General features: G+C 38.1%; 1 protein-coding gene across 1 annotated transcript in view; it reads right to left on the bottom strand.

Annotated features, from left to right (window-relative positions):
* SHANK1 (SH3 and multiple ankyrin repeat domains 1) overlaps positions 1-17,985 on the bottom strand; it is a 317,095-nt gene that overhangs the window by 185,183 nt on the left and 113,927 nt on the right. The window contains exon 13 of the mRNA XM_063435485.1: positions 9,295-9,370. Coding sequence (XP_063291555.1) covers positions 9,295-9,370 — 76 coding nt within the window. The remainder of the gene's footprint in view (positions 1-9,294; positions 9,371-17,985) is intronic.

The following is a 17,985-nucleotide window of genomic DNA, read 5'->3' as shown; positions in this document are numbered from 1 at the left end:
CATCTGCACCTGTCTCATGTGCTTAGAACATGATTTTCTTTTTTACCAGAATACACCTTAATTTAGCTTTTTGACTGGCTGCTAATTTTGTTTGTGTCTAAATAGCTGTAACAAGTTGTGTGTTTTATAACAGAACTCTAAAAATAAATGTCAGGGCAGTATAACCTCCCATCTACGTTACTACACATTGAACTATTTTTTGGGATCCAGGACCCCAAATTACCAAAGGTAATATATATATTTATTCCCTCTTGAAAATATAATTTAGTAGGGTCCTCAGAATTTCTTAGTAACTATGGAAGGTAAAGTTTGAGCCATGACTGCTCGCTGTGTGTGGTGGACAACTGTCCTCACATTTTCACTTCTTGTTTTTTACAAGTTTATTAGATTCAATGAAATTTAATGATATTTTTTAAGTGATGTATATTGATAAAAAAAAAAAATTAAATAAATGCTATGCATGCTTTAAATGTAATGTCTGTTTCTCTGGATTTCCAATATAGTTCGGAATGTAACCCCACTGTTGACCACCTAGACTAGATATTGTGGACTACATTTATAATAATGCTCTTACATCCATAATTGTGGCAAAGCATCAGGGGCAATGTAGTCCACAACATCTGGAGTTCCAAAGGTAGCCTTCCCCTGCCCTAGACAATGAGGAAAACATGTTACATATTGAGAGCAGAATACAAATGTTAATATGCTGCAAAATTATTTTAATTCTTCAACCTTCATGCTCTCCAAAATGTATGTCCCTGTCCAAATCTCGCTGTTTCCATTCCTAGAACAGGCCATACTCCTTCCCATATTATTTGGTTGACAAACATTACATTCTACTCTATTTGTGTTTTTTTTAATTTCTCCTTTTTTATTCATTTTATTTAGATCTATAAATAAATCAAGTGCATTAAAAACATCAGATATTAATAGACGTCTTCATTGAATTCGAAGCTTAGAAATTTGGTAAATGGATCAAGTGAGTTAATTCACTTATTTAGATATCTATAGGAATAGCTGCGTAACAGATTACCCTAAGGAGACATCATAATGAACAAATTCTTATATACCCCCTACCATAAAGTAGATATTCTAATTAAAGACCGTCTGTACATTGCATGGTAAAAAAAAAACATACAGAAAAAACAAAACAATACAATGCAACATGGCCATATGTAGCTTATTATTAGATAAATTGATCCTTTTTGATCCTTCTGGATCCCTGGGGAGATGGAGGGGGGGGGGGGGAGTTGGACAGGGGGTTACATGGAGAGCAGAGTTAAATTTAGCTCTCACTTAAATGCACTATTGCCTCAATGTCAAGCTTTAAAGATTCTCTATTTGTTTTAACCAAAAGCCATATTGCTCTTTTCACCGCTGGCCAGGTTGGGTCCAAGGGTAACTTCCAATATTTTGCAATGGCCATTTTAGCAGCTACCAACAAATCGTTGACTAAAGATGAATTATTTCCGAATATCTGACTAATGTTAATCTGCAAAAGAAATGCTGTCTACTCTGTTATTGGATTAATCTCATTGATGTTTCTGTGAATTTGCAAACGACTTCCGATACATGAGATATTAAGCCAGTCTGACTAAATGGTATCTCACCAACTACAGCCACCGGAAAAGAAATGAACCTTCATTCATATTTCTCAATGTTTCTAGATGGTTACAATATGGCACGTTATCTCTTTTAGAAGTTTCTGGATGCCTTTGGATGGGAAAATATCTAACTCAGGGGTAGGCAACCTTCGGCTCTACAGATGTTTTGGACTACATCTCCCATAATGCTTTTACAGCCATATTGCTGGCAAAGCATCAAGGGAGATGTAGTCCACAACATCTGTAGAGCCGAAGGTTGCCTACCCCTGATCTAACTGAAGGCAGGATTTCTTAAGAGGCCATTTCAGGCTGCACGTTAGTTCTGTGATCAGTCAGTGTGAGGAAAAAGTGAGGCTCACGATCAAACCAAAACTATTTATTTCTTATAAATCCATCAACACTAAGAAAAAAAGCTGTTCTGCGTTTCTTTATGTAACAAGTATTACCTCACTTTTAGGGTTATCAATCAGGCATTCCCACTCTGTCCAACACCCACGTTTAAATCTCATTTTCCTTCTTGTTTATTGAGTTTTACTCTCCCTCCGCCCTACGGGCCGTGTATCAAGTGACTCTATTAATGTATCACAGCGGGTGTGTGATTAATACTTACCTCAGAATGCTGCTCTTCAGCTAGAGTTCCAATAGGCCCCAGAAACTGGGATATAAAGCTCACAAGAATGTTCTAATTGTGCATTTAAAAATCAACTAAAAGGTTCCAATTGCATGTCAATATTTTAGAGCGTTTTAGATCTGCAACTAATAAATTTGCATTATTACACCTCTTAGGGTGGCCGAGTTGAGTGCAGCACGATGCTTTATGATTTGAAGCCTTCGCTCTGTGCATCATGCAATGCATTTGTCAACCCACCGGCGAGAAAAGGTTTAAAGAGAGATTCCGTAAATGTGTGATCTGATGGCTCATTTCAGGAAAGCTTCTCACAGCGAATTATCCTCAAGAACCTCAGGAAAAAAAATCACTAATTAAAGCAGAACTGTTTTATAGCACTTTACTTTTCGTAGTGCTTTTCCCCAAATTAACATTCTGGGCGATGCCTCATTTACAAAATCCTAAACACAAAAAAGTAGTGTTTAAGAAGGTAGTTTTGCTGAGTGATAGTGTTCTCTGATATTATTAGAGAACATTTCTCTTTTGGGATTAAATCCCCCTCAGTAGAACGTCTTTGAGATGGTACCTCTTAGGTCTATGTTTGGATAAGGGTTTCTGATTGAACAGGGCAGGGGTTGAAGGCAAAACAGTTTCAACATAGACAGTAGCCAAAGTATGATCTTAGCATCAGTGTAATCACCCAACACGGGCCAAACTTTGTATTTGTAATATATAAATGTTTATCTTAAAGGAACACTATAGTGCTAGAAAAACAAACTCGTTTTACTGGCACTATAGGGTTATTAGGTTGCCCCTCCCCCCCCCCCCTTTAGAGGCCCTTTACTTAATCTAGCGCCAGGCTCCTTTGGCACTGTGGACCTCTCCTACCCCTGCCGACCTCAGCTCCGAAAGCGCATGGGCGGCCACAGCCACGCGCACATTCAAACCGCCCATAGGAAATCATTACTCAATGCTTTCCTATGGACGTCAGTGGCCTCTAGTGGCTGTCAAGGAGACAGCCACTAGAGTCTGAATTAACCCTGCAATGTAAACATAGCAGTTTCTCTGACACTTCTATGTTTACAGTTGCAGGGTTAAAACTAGGGGGACCTGGTACCCAGACCACTTTATTGAGCTGAAGTGGTCTGGGTGCCTTTAGTGGTCCTTTAAGGCCTATAAGTAAATTTGAGCGGACACCTGGATGTTCGGGTCCGGCGGGTTCGGACGAACTTTGAAAAAAAGTCCGGGTTCGGGTTCGAACTTGACCCCGAACTTGACCCCGAACTTGACCCCGACCCCATTGAAGTCAATGGGGTCCCGAACTTTTGGCCACAAAAATGGCTCTAAAAAAACTCCTGGAAAGGGCTAGAGGGCTGCAAAAGGAATTAAATGGGGGTAAGAGTAGGACAAGTGCCCTGCAAACAAATGTGGATAGAGAAATCACTTAAAAATAACATAAAATAAGCAGCCGCTTAGAAGATATCTCCCTAATTCACACGGTATTAGGGAGCTATCTACCAAGAGGCTGAAAGACCTAAATTGGTCACCTAAATTGGTCTTTCAGCCACATTTACTAATACTAAGTAAAGATTACTTAGTATTAGTAAATTCAGCCCCTACTCGCTATACCAGCAATCAGAGTGCTCTGAGCCTAATTGCAGGGCGGAGCAAGCCTTTATAAGCTGAAGTGGTCTGGGTGCCTACAGTGTCCCTTTAATACCATACAATTGGGAGGCATGCAGGATAAATGCATAAACTCAATACATTGGATCGTTCAGTATCTGACAATTAATCTTTTGGGGGATTTTTCTCCAATCTCAGGGTCACTCAGATTTCATGACAATATCGCCCAGACCCTGATTTTCCTGTGGATAAATCAATGCTGAAGTCCATGCTTAAATTCAAATGATGTTAAGAATGTTTCAGCTTTTGCATTTTATAATTACATGCCGACTTAGTCCATAATCACCGTTCTGTCACATGCCGTTTGGTGAGTCACTGCATAGAATCCCTGGGATAGGTTACTTAAGGGTACATTTTGTGACTGGCTCTCGGTTCTTGTGCTTATAGAAATCTCCCAGGTTTGAATACAACGTCCAATGCAGGAATCAGTAAATAGCCATAAATAAATCGATATAATTGCTAATTATCAGCGATGCCACAACTGCTTGGGGAGAAATGTTCTCAGAGTTAAAATGCTGTATACAATCAAAAACCTAGCTGAAATCAGGTTATATTCATTGTCTCATTCCTTTTCGGTGTTAATTGTGAAGGCATTTCTTAATAAAAGCAGTGACATTGTAGGCAGGTTTTAACCCCCTCAGTGCCAGGACATTATTTCTTTTTCAATTTACTAAAACCAGCAAAAGAGCTAGTACGAGTATTTTCTGTTTTATATGTAAATATTAATTCATTTAAAAACATGGGGAAAAAATTAGTTGACGTTTTCTGCATTTCTCTTGTTTCCTCTGAAAAATGACATATTTTCGTAAATGCCATAACAAAGTTATGTCATCATCGTGTTACAAAATATGGGGGGGTGGAGGGGGGTGTAAAAGTCTGTTTTATTGCTTTTATAATTTGGAATTATCTGTTTGTTTTTTTCTTTTCTGTGCATTCGGATTCTTTTAGTTGCCTTGATTATTTTTATTTCCAAGGGCACACAATGAGGATATCTAAGGCCTTGATTTATAGAGTATTTGATGAGAGAAAAAAGTGTGTGTATATATATATATATATATATATATATATATATATATATATATATATATAAAAACATAGAACAAATATATATATTTTTTGTCTTTTTAAAAGCTTGGGTGACCCCCAAAAGGTACACCCCTAGCTGGAAAGAACTACTGATGCCTTGAAGCTTTGTGGTTGTTATAGCTCTATGGCAGCTTGACATTCACCCCCTTTTTATAGGTAATATGGCTTGGTTTGGGAACAAATGCCCCATGGCCACATATATATAAGAGCATATGAGAGGTAATTAGGAAAACTTCTAATAGGGGTTGAGGGTATGTGCATCTCTGACACTATTTTTGGTAGGGATGCCTATTATTTTAGTTGGTGGGACCCAGCATCCATTTGACATAAAAATTGGTGGGGATTGCTTGTTAATTAATTCAGGAACTCTTAATGTAACAGAGCATGCATGTGGCTCCCGTGAGTTTGCAACACAGCTCAGAAATATGTGAGTGGACAATTAATCAAATTTAAGGTTGATTCCAAATTTAAGGCCAGAGTAGCTGACCTAAAAGCATAGCCGACCTAGAGAATTTTTCCAGTTCAGCTATTTTGACCTTAAATTTGAAATTCACTTTGATATTAATTACCTTGAATTCTCACTTTAGTGGAAAACGCTATGGTTTTTTTTTCTGAACGTTTTCCACTATTATATTTGCTACTTTTACTTCTCATGTTGCAGATACAACCCAACAATGACTGAAATTCGCTATTCATGTTTTCATTTTACAGTTCGTTATAGACAGATTTCTCTGTAAAAGTGTTTATGAAACAGGTCGTGTCTTTATCAGTGATAAACAAAGTTGTGTTTCTTCTGAGTAAACATCAGTGACTTATTGCAACAAAGACTGGCATGAAGGACACTTGGTGTTTAGAATACTTAGGATATTTTAAGTCGTTCTAACGACAAACTAATTAATAATATTTTATATTTAAATATATATTCACAAAAAGAGCACTTCATTTCTAAGCAAGCTACTAATTTGCTTACGAACTACTTGTTAAATAATTTGCATTACAATGCTGTAAAAAATTGAAATTGCAGCATTTACTCTTCGCTAGTAGAAATTAAAATCTTAGGTACTTGCAATATAAAGTTTTTTTTCGGAATGCATTGAAATCACTAACCGACAGCCAAAAGAGCATGCGATTGAAGTATTTCATATTCAGGTAATACTTGTCCTGCTTGAATATGAGTGCATTTTCTGAAAGAACGCTAGTTTTGCATTAAACAGGTGTTCTTGAATGGACTCGATACTGTGTTCTTCCAAGTAGGTTACTGTATTATGCACATATGGCTGGAAATGTAACCGTAACATTGCTACTGTTTTTTTGTTTGTTTGTTCTCTTTGCTGCTTGCAACAGTGCAAAATGACAAGAAGCATTGAGCATCCTGTTTTACATTCTATTTCTATTTGTTAAGAACTATTTGCTGTGTTCGTGAATTTTTTTGTAATGTAGTAAATGTCTTGGAAAGAACTGTTAGAATTTTATAGGACGTAATAAAGCCAAAATCCTGGATTTTCTTTTTTACTTTAATTATTTCTTTTGGTGTTGGAAAAATAACAAGAGCACTGAGCGATGTTTGATTTTATTCCTTTTTGGGGGATTGATTGATGTTCTATATCAGGCATAGGCATCCTTCGGCACTCCAGATGTTGTGGACTACATCCCCCATAATGCTCTAACACACATAATGCTGGCAAAGCATCATGGGAGGTGTAGTCCAAAACATCTGCAGTGCCAAAGGTTGCCTATGCCTGTTCTATATGTTTATTAAGTAATAACGTGCTTTAATGTGCTGCATGTTATGTTACTGATATAATTTCGTCGATGCTGTCAAGGATGAATTTTTTCTTCACTGTATCCTAAACTGAACTAACAGGGTTAATTACTAAAGTGAGAATTCAAAGTGAATTTCAAATTTAAGGACAGAGTAGCCAAACTGAAAGCATAGTTGACCTACAGAGTTTTTTTTCTATTTTGGCTATTTTTACCTGACAGTTGAAATCCACTTTGAATTCATTTTGAATGCTCAATCATTTAATAAATCTTTAAATGATTCTCAATGAGTATAAAAGCACTAGAGCAGGGCTGGCAACCTTCGGTGCACCAGATGTTGTGGAATACATCTCCCATCATGCTCTTACAGCCTTAACACTGGCATCATGGGAGATGTAGTCCAAAGCATTTGCAGTACCGACGGCTGCCTACCCCTTCACTAAAATCTGAATGGACACATACTGAATGGAGCAAAACCATTCAGCTGTCCACAGGGCGATTGGTCAGGGAACTGCAACATTTGGGCATTGTTCAAATTATTTAACAATGTCTGGATTCTGCAATTCGGGCTTAGAATAATTTCAGCCAGACCAAAAGTATGTCTGAAATCACGATGCAAGTGCTTTAAATCTGGACCCATATTTTATAAATCTAAACTATTTGCCTACTAGCACCTAAAGCAGCCAGCGGCCAAATAGTTTAAAAAAAAAAAACCTTGTCAGTGCAAGTGTTAATTTTTCTCTAATGAGAATTCAAAGTGTGGGAAAACCTTTCTAAACCTCACTTTTTTGCTTTTTCAACATTTTGAACCCTCATAGGACATAGATGGATCTACTTTTATGCGTAGTGCTTTTAATTTTTTTTTAGTTTTTCCAAACTTTTTTTTATTTTGAAAAGTTTTATAACGTATTATGATTTTTTATTTAGCCGTTTTTGAGGCTGAAGATAAGATTTACAAGAAAGAAGACTTAGGATGGTAAGTATATTTTTTTTATTATACAGCTGTTATTCTTAATGATCACACCATGAGGTGGGGTAAGAAGGGTTCACATAAAGGGACTCTCCAGTGCCAGGAAAACAAACAAGTTTTCATATCACTGCAGAATCCTCCCTCCTCCTTTCCATCCCCCATCCCATGTCTTTTGGCGCTGGGTCAGGCTCCATCCACTCTCCTCCCCGCCGACGTCCTCCGGCGAGGGAGACCTAATGCGCACGTGCATTAGACCTCCCCATAGGAAAGCATTGTTCAATAGCGTGAGGACGTCCAGCGTAGTTTAAAACACTTTTCGTGTTTTAAGAACCCGGATGTCCCTCTAGTGGTTGCCTGTTGGACAGCCACTAGAGGAGGACTTAACCCTGCAAGGTAAGTATTGCAGTTTATAAAAACTGCAATAATTACATTTGCATGGTTAAGGGTGATGGGAGTTGGCACTCAGACCACTCCAATTGGCAGAAGTGGTATGGGTGCCTTGAGTGTCCCTTTAATTTAAGGGGTTTGGCTATGGGATTTGCAGACCCCTAGCCACCTGGAGGAGGGGTTTGGAAATGCCATGATTTGAGGAGAGGGAGTTTGGCATTTCCACCTCACCTTGTTTAATGTTTTAGAGCCTCCACCCACCAACCATTGGTGTGGGGTGTAATACTAGCTTCCCCCACACTATGGTATATTTAAAGTCCTAAACCAATGCCCATGGGTGGGGGCTGAAGGTAGGGCATCAGGTCCTCCCCTTGTATGTTATTATATTAATCAAACGTCACTGCCATAAGTGGAGGCTGGGTGGGGGTATTAGGTCCCCCTCAACACCGACTGGCAGGTATTTGCCCACTGAGTGCTTGAATTCCTAGCAAGCAAATGGGACTTCAAATGATCAATTCACTTGCCAAAAAACAAGTGAACGATAATTTGTGAGTTTGCATCCTCCTGGATGCACTTGGTTCTGAATCGTATTTATATTGCTGCTTTGTTAACCTCCTGAATCCCATACTTTATATAGGACTTGGAATCAAAAGCATCCGGGAAATTGGTGCACAGTTGCTCAGTCTGACCAAATGGCTCTAGTAAATATGAGACTTTCCACTGCAGTCAGAATTGAGTCATTTTCAGTGGGTTTTACCCTTCCAGACATAATCTGGTGTATAGTGAATAACCATGTCAGTTAGTATAACATGGCAAGATAAACCTAGAGTTAGATAGCTAAATCTTATTTTCTCATAATAGACCCATACACATTGCATTTTCTTTTCTCTCTATATATATTTAATATTGAACACGAGACCATATTTATAGAATGTCTGTAAAGTATTCTGCATGTCTGAGTTTATAATGTAACATAAAACCTTTGTAAAACTTTAAAAATACTTTGTTGTTGGGTTTGGCAATTTTTTGTCCTTCTGCCCCATCTTTCCTTCCTTCGATCCCACTGACCCTGCTAATGTTCTTGGCACCAACTCCCACTATCATCAAAGCTGCAGATGTCCGCAAAGATAATGTGAGGACGGACAATGCCTGGAGACAGATGGAACACAGGATGAAGCAAAGGAGGAGGTCCTTACCTTGGGGCATCAAAGCTGTCATACGACCCAACTGTGTAATGTCTAAACAAACGTTTGGCTTTATCGCTCCGGCTCTCTGAGATGCACAAACAAAAGAAAATAAATCTGTTAATAAACTGAGAGAATCCAGTTTATATTTCTTTAGTTGTCTTAAATGGTAAACATCTGGCTGTAAGTGGAGACCATTGAATGGGGCACATTATGATATATGAAATAAGGATTAGAATTATTAAGATAGTCTCAGAAATTTGTAAAGTGATCGATTTGTTGTTGACAGAAAGAAAAACAATTACTTTGCTCTTCTTATACATAGCGATGTGGTGATGAGGCTTTATAATTATGTAAAATTATAAAAAAATATATAAAAATATAAGATAAAAATGTAATGTAAAAAAGTAAACATACAAAGTAATTAAAACAATAGAATAATACTGTTAAAGACCATCCACAGAAGTAAAACAAGTCCCTTTTCCACTTGCAAATGGGCCAGTGAAAATTGTACAGAATGATCTTATTTCTCTTGGTATACAATAAGCACCAACCAATTTTTATTACGAGGCAGTTTTGATATACAGATCCTATCCCTGCAGTCTCGCTGCTCAGTTTTCTGCCATTTAGGAGTTAAATAGGTTTTGGTTCCAATGAGGCAGCCCTAGCCAAACCTTTCTTGGCTGTGACTGACACAGCCAAAGCAAAACAAGTTCAATTTTTACAGCACACTATGTTTACTTTGGAAATTCTTATCAGCTGCTCTGTTTTTTTTAGAATGTAATCACACACAGGAAGATGTTGCAGGTTAGCAGGCAATTAACAGAATAGGTGATAAGGTGTAAATTAAACACACTGCAATAAGAGAAGTAAAAAATGTTGGCTTTTTTTTAGGTGCAGTAGGGATGTTGTGTAATTTATAGCCAGAGGAGGTGTGACTAGGGCTGCATAAATAAACTGATTTAACTCATAAATGGCAGATAACTAAGCAGTGATACTACAAAGGCATGAGCTATACACCAAAACGGATTCATTAAGCTCACTCGCAACCTGTCATGTCCCCACTTTTGAGTCCCCACTGGGAGTCATAGTTGACGTGTCCGTTTGCTACAGCAAAAAGTTGACAATTGAACTACAACTCCCAAAAAGTTAAGTGAGCATCACAAAATACTGAGTCACCTTCTGATCAGGGCATTTTATTTTGTTATTTATTATGTTTTATTTTTTTCTATATAGTAAAGTGAAGATAGCTTCTGTACCAGGTCTAACAGTGGCCAAAGACCTAGAGCAAGTGATCAAAATAATGACAATTTGTAAGAACCCACGTTAGCTTCACAATGCAACTGTTGGTTATTAATGGTAGTGAGATGAAAAAAAAAAAAAAAAAAGCATAACAAAATCCGATAATCCCAAGTTGTGCATCTTCTCAAATTGGAAAGAAAGCAGCAATAAAAAGTGATAATCTATAACACTAGTGCAATTTCAGTAATACTAAAAGGAATTTATCAACAAAATAATAAAATATAGTCAAAGCAGTCCTTCCACTATCAATGATTTCCTCTTGATTCTGTCTAAATATTGAATTTTTTAGAAGTGTTTCACTTTCTCTGTCTCCTATGTACCATGACCCATGAAGTACCTTGCAATATAGTAAGTAACACACCATGGCCCTTGTCTGTATGTATTTGGAAGGAACCGAGAGGTCAGTAGCTCACCCCTCCATTCCTCCTTTTAAGCTTCCGCAAGTGGGGCTCAGGGTCTCAGGCTGTGTGCAGCGCTAGTTGAGTATTCCGACCAATAGCATTCTATTGGTTATGAATGACTCTTGGTGAAATTTGCACAGCAGGCATTTAACCTATAAATACTGTAAAGTAGCCCAGCAAGTTCAGCTCCCCTCCCACCCCAATAATTTTTATATTCTAACCTGTCTAAATACCTTTTATGATATTGTTCTGGTCTTTAAATGGCAAACAAAATGTGCAGGTTTTGCCTGCCTAGATAAAGGTGGAGGGGGTGGGGTGTGACAAATCTGTAAGTTTGCTTATCGGCTACTTACCAGGAAAGGTTACTTAAAACTTACCAGGAAAGGTTAAAGTATCTTAACATATAGCTCGGAGGAAAGACAAGACAGGAGGGATATGATAGAAACATTTAAATCCATACATTAAATCAACACCATAAAGGAGAAAAGTATATTTAAAAAAAGAAAATAGGACATAGTCTTAAATTAGAGTGATAAAGGTTTAAATATAATATCAGTAATATCAAGTATTACCTTACTGAGAGGGTATTGGATACATGGAATAGCCTTCCAGCTGGTGGTAGAGGTTAACACAGTGAGAGAGTTTAAGCATGCTTGGGATAGGGATAGGGTTATCCTAACTATAAGATAAGGCCAGGGACAAATGAGAGTATTTAGAAAATTGGGCAGACTAAATGGGCTGCATGGTTCTTATCTGCCGTCACATTCTATGTTTCTATGTTTCTACTTATGGCAGTTTGGGGTGGTTAGCCTGAATGGTCAATGCCAGGTTTATCTTTGATGTTTTTAATAAAGTTCATTATAATAGTGAGTAGTGATAATGCATTTTAAATAAAATAAAATGTTGCTTTAACCCCTTCCTGTCCTCGGAAGTATCAGGTACGTCCGACAAAAAACGGTCCTTAAGGACCGCAGACATACCTGATACGTCCTGGGGTAATTAGAGCTTTGGAAGCGATCTTGATCGCTTCCAGCAGTTCTAATGGTATTACAGCGATGCCTTAATGTTGAGGCATCGCTTTAATACCCCCTCACTGCCGGGGGCCACTGGAGACCATTGGGTGATCGCTCCCCCTGGAGCGATCACTTCCAGGTTGCTCCGCTTGGAGCCCAGTAGTTAGACAGAGCATCAGAAGCCTTCAGGCAGGCTGCCGAAGCTGTGCCTATATTGAGTGCCTCGAGGGGTCGAGGCACTCAGTAAATGTTCAAATAAAATAAAAATACAAAATAATTAAATTTAAAAAAATTAACCCCTACCCGCCCTCCCTCTCCCTCTTACTCTCTCTCCCATGTTCTTACCGATTGCCGCGTTCCCCCGCAGGCGATCGGTCTTCTTCTTTGGGGGGATTCTCTGGACTGAGCCCAGAGAGTCCCCCCTCTCCAATTTAGGACCCCAGGGGCCATGTGACCGCTCTAAAAGAGAGCTTTAAAACAGAGAAATCATGGATTGTTGGTGGGCCATGAAGACTGGTTTGGTAACCACTGCCCTAGAACTTGATTCTGTGTATATCTAAGAGACTTAAGGATACAGTAAAAGTTTAGGCTTACTGCTCTTGATTTGTCAGAGAGGCTAACAGACTTTTACATACAGCAAAGAATGTTTATCCTGGTTTGTTGATGCAATTGATGCAGTTTAGTGACTTCACCTATAATTACTCTTGAGTTCTTACTAAGGACTTGCCAGTACCATGTTAGCCAGGTTTGCCAGTACCAGCAGAAAATGATGCCACCCTAGCTCATCTTATTCAGACAACAGCAATGTCTACTGCAAACAGACCATTCCATAATCTGTAAAAAGACTAGTTAGATTTCACACAAGTGAAACAATGAGAGCATTTGGGTGGAACACAACAGCAGGTGAGCTCTACAATGGATGCTCCTGACCCATGGGGCTTCCAAATTTCTCTATACAGTCCATTAACTTACTGTGTATATTTAAAGAAGATACCTCTATTTATTCATAATATAATTCAGATGAAAAATAAAACTGATGTGAAGCGGCTTGAGAAAAATGTAATATGTTAAAGATGAATGGCCACTTAAATTTATAACATTGAATAAAACATCGAAAAATCACCTATAACGCATTACCCGTTTTTTCACATGATGCTTTTGGGTTCATATTAAAGGGTTTCTACAACCAAAAAACTGCTTTAATTAATTAAAAAATAAATAAATAAAATATCTATAAACTGTACCTATGTTCCAGGACCAAGACCAAGTTTACATCTCACCCTGGTCCTCCTCCGTTGAAGTTAACCCCCTTGCTGAAGGGGAAGAAAGTAAATAAATGGAGTTGCAACACCAAAATATAATTGAGGAGAGTCCACCAGTGTGGACTCAGCAAACTGTTTGAATCAAGGTGTCGGGTGTTTGTCAAGTTTGAGTTTCAAAGAGATATATAGCTAATAAAAACACACTTAATTACATATAATTGTAAGTATCACACCAGGGTGGAGTTTGTTTAAAAAACTAAGAGACAAAATATGTCAATGTGGCAGCAGTGTACAATAAAACTATGCAAAAAATAAAGTATCTTAAATGTAGGATGAACAACATACTTTGAGGATCTCCAATTCAAAACATTAGTTACAGGCTTTATCCAAAGATATGTAAATATAAAGATAGAAACATAGAATGTGACAGCAGATGTGGACCATTTGGCCCATCTAGTCAATTTCCTTAATACTTGCATTAGTCTCTTATGTCTAGGATAGCTTTATACCTATCCCATGCATGCTCACTGTGTTAACATCTACCACTTCAGCTGTAAGGCTATTCCATGCATCCACTACCCTCTCAGTAAAGTAATACTTCCTGAAATTATGTTTAAATCTTTGTCCCTCTAATTTAAGACTATGTGCTTTTGTTGTGGTAGTTTTTCTTCTTTTAAATATAGTCTCCTCCTTTGCTGTGTTGATTCCCTTTATATATTTAAATGTTTTTTTATCATATGCCCCCTGTCTCGTCTTTCCTCCAAGCTATAAATGTTAAGATCCTTTAACCATTCCTAGTAAGTTTTACCCTTACTTTTCCCCACTACTGAAGTAAGCAAGCCTATAGTTGCCCTGCTCCTTCATACTACCTTTCTTACCCTTCAACGTATTTGTCTTTACTTTATACAGCTGAAATAGAACTTTTTCCTCTGCAAACTCACATGTAACAAATGACTCAAATTAGTCTTTGTTCTGAGGTCCCTTTCCTTTATTTTTGTCTGTAAATACTAAACAAAAATATTCATTGAGGCAGTCAGCTATTCCTTTATCCTCTTTAATATACCTACCTTCTTTTGTTTTTAGTCTAAATTATCCTTGTTTAACTTTCCTCTTCTCATTAAGTATCTAAGCAATGTTTTAGCATAGCAGTGGGTCACCAGAAATCAATGAAATCATTTCACTCTAAAAGCTAAGTGGAACTACATTGAAAATAGAATTACTTTAGTAACAACAAAGCAATGTGGAAAACATGATTCTTAAAAATCTTAACAGAGCAAAATTTCTACTTAGCCTTTTTAGCTGGTAGTGGATTTTCAAATTATTTAGTACGAATGTCTGACCGATGTTTGGATAAGCGATCCCTGTTTTTATTTGTTGTCTCGCCCACATACTTTAATCTGCAAGGACATTTAATAAGATACACAACAAATGTAGACTTGCAATTTGAAATTGCCTCCCTTTGTATGTGTCTGAAAAGCATTAGCGCTTATTTATTGAACCATAGGAGCCGAGCTACAGGCTAGCATACCGCACTAAAGTTTTCCCATCAACAACATGAGTTGATTCAAACTGTCTAGAACTGAAAGGGCTGGAATAGAGGCTTATTTATTTATTTATGAGTTACCGTATGTTTTTCTCAATGTTTGTTTGTTAATAATGTCATTCTGTTTTTAGATATGATATTTTTTATTATATCAACATCCACTGACAAAGTGTACACAAAGTTCATGGACAGACAGAATATCATCGCCCATCCACAATCACAACAAACACATACAACATAATTACATATAAAATAGGGACATATAATACATAATAGTTCTACAATTTAGACTGTATTATAACCTTAATCTAAGTCCCTATATAACAAACCTATACATTAACAAAAGAGAGGTCTGCAAGACCAAGGTGAGCGTCCCTTCCTTCCCATTGTAATAGAAAACCCAAAGAATGCTTATTTTAGATTTTTAACCCTCTTCAGGATAGCTCATTAACCAAGGGTTCCACATTTTAATGAATGATCCAAATCTTTGAAAAGCAGAAAAATAAAAATTTTCAATTTTACATTGGAAGTGTATTTGGTTCATTACCATTGTCAACGTAATTTCTTTTTTCACCTTCTTACAATCACTAACCTTCTTACAATCACTATCTTCATAGCCATGAAAATCTGAATGGTCAAGGATTTGTCCTTTGTATTGATGTTATCTAGGTGTAAATGTAAAATGGCTTTTCCAGAGGATGTAGAGATTTTCACCTTTAAAAGATCCAATATTATATAGAAAAAATTATTCCATGTTTTGTTAACTAATCTACATGACCACCAGATATGTTCATATGTGCCACATCTCCAACATGATGGGCATTGATTAGGATCTATTTTATGTAATCGAGTGGGGGTAAAGAGACATCTGTGCATTATTTTGTATTGCAGTTCTTGAATATTTAGACAGTGGGTGATTTTCCCTAACTGTTTCCAGCTTTTTCCCCATTCTGATATATCCATCTCAAATCCAAGGTCTTTAGACCAAGCAATTTGGGCTCGCGATTTATTTACCCGATCCAGTGTTTTTAAGAAACATTGGGGTTTTTTAAAGATATTTTTGTTAGAATGAGAAATGAGGATATTTTCTAGTCCTTCTAGTACCTCTTCATTTTTTTACCACTTCATCTTCTTTATCTCTGGGATATTATATCCTATTATTTCTATAGGAGTTTGTTTTATTATTTTATTTTTTATTCCAATGTTATTTTTCAATTTAGTCCAAACGGTAATAATATTTGTAATAACTAAAGTCTCACTATTCTGAGCTATTCTTTCTTTTCATATTTCTTGGTTCATGCATAATATATTATTAAAATTGTTAATAACTAAAGGCTTTTGCTCAATCAAAAAACAGGCTTATTTCCATATAGATTTTTTTTGGAGATTCTTGATTTCTTATTTGACCATATACATTTTTCTACTAAAACTTGAAATTGTTTGCCATAGTAAAATGGAAGTTGAAGTGGAATTAATCTTAAGCAGTATAGCTGTAACGGACCGTTTCAGCAGACAAGGGGTTAAAATCGTTTAGGCGATAATCCCCTTTTTACAGACAGGCACAGCTACTGTAAAATCACCAAAACTCACGAATTGGATATAAGTGAATGCACCAAACTCCCGAACTGCATACAAGGGAATAAGGTAACACTCCAAACTCCCGAACTGGAACCTCACGAATAGCTGCTAACAGACGAACAGGAAAAGCTCCCAAGCGGCTTACACTCCTGGCAGTCAGTCCCTATCAGCATACAGTGAATCCCCCCAAGACCGAGACAAGGCTCCGTGTTGAGGGTCAAGCAGTGGTCTGTTTATTGAGGGCTTCCTGCCCCTGTATTTATGCAGGTCTCCCACCTGGTGGACACTCCCCTAGGGGACCAGATGGAAGACTGTAACAACGGACAGACAAGTACCAATTACAGACATACAGAAGTAAAACATCCCCACAATGCATCCTGGCTTCCTCCCCGCTGCCCTGGAGAAGTAATTCAATTATCTCCCAGGACAAAGGCAAAACTCCATTACACACGTGGGGACACAAAGACAGACTATCACTTTAAAATACACAAAGTTACTTTTTGCACATAAAACACAGACATGTAACATATCCCCAGATAGCTCAGGTCTGAGTGCACTCTATTAGGTGAATGGCACTCAGACCACACAAATACAGTTTAATTGCCATGGAGCCAAAGTCTTTAATTACACTAATATGCTCCATGGCATGGCTATCTGGGTTAAAACATTCCTCCAACATAAAATACCGAATTTACATGCATTCGTTAAATCCGTACGAATTAGAACCAGGGGCTGGAGGTTCAGCGGTGCCTGCACGTAAAAGTGTCCGGGTTTGGTGCATGAAAGCCGTGCAGAAAAGCGCTGGCTGCCCGGGGAGCTCCAGAACACCGCCATCTAGCGGCCGCTAAGTGTAACTGCGGCCACCCAGTAACAATCAATTAAGCTGTGGTTAACCGCAGCTTCAGGGAGGTAAATGGAGGGCACACTCCAGCTTCTGGGTGGCCAATTAACGGCGCCTGCCAGCTTCCCACGGCTCTGGGGAAGCTGAAAACGGCTGTTTGTTCGGTAGATAGCATCTACCGAACGGCTGTGCAGAAAGGGAGAAATAAATCCTTCTACACAGTAAAATTAACCCTTTAACTGCCGGTCCATAATCCAAAGGCAGCAGGCGGGCAACCAGGCTCCTCCAATGCAATGTGGAGAGATTGGTCTCGTCACAATAGCTATCTAGGTAAAACATTATATTGGATTACGTTCGTTTTCCCCATCCATGATATAGGAAGTTTTTTCTAGATATGTGCAATTCGTTTCGGTCCGAATATATCCGAATGTACCCGAATGTCCAAATTGCCGAAGTGCGAATTGCCGAAGTGCCGAATTGCCGAGGTCCCGAAACTACCGAAGTTCCGAAGTGTCAAAGTGCCGAAGTTCCGAAGCACAGTATTGCCTAAGTACTAATATACTTACAGTGAAAGAAGAAGAATGTTACATTGTAAACAATTTTAAAAAGAAAAGTATACAAACATAGCCAGGATTCATCTGTAAGCATTTGCAACACTTACAACATAGTGCAGCTCTCGCGAGACTTACAGTGTGAGCTGGCCGAGGGAGCTGCACGGACCGGCGCGGAGGAGAAGGGAGCTGACAGGAGCTGCAGGAGAGGT

This window comes from Pelobates fuscus, chromosome 11 (genome assembly GCF_036172605.1).
Source record: "Pelobates fuscus isolate aPelFus1 chromosome 11, aPelFus1.pri, whole genome shotgun sequence".
In the NCBI taxonomy this organism is placed as follows: domain Eukaryota; kingdom Metazoa; phylum Chordata; class Amphibia; order Anura; family Pelobatidae; genus Pelobates; species Pelobates fuscus.
This window is presented reverse-complemented; position numbering and strand designations above follow the sequence as displayed.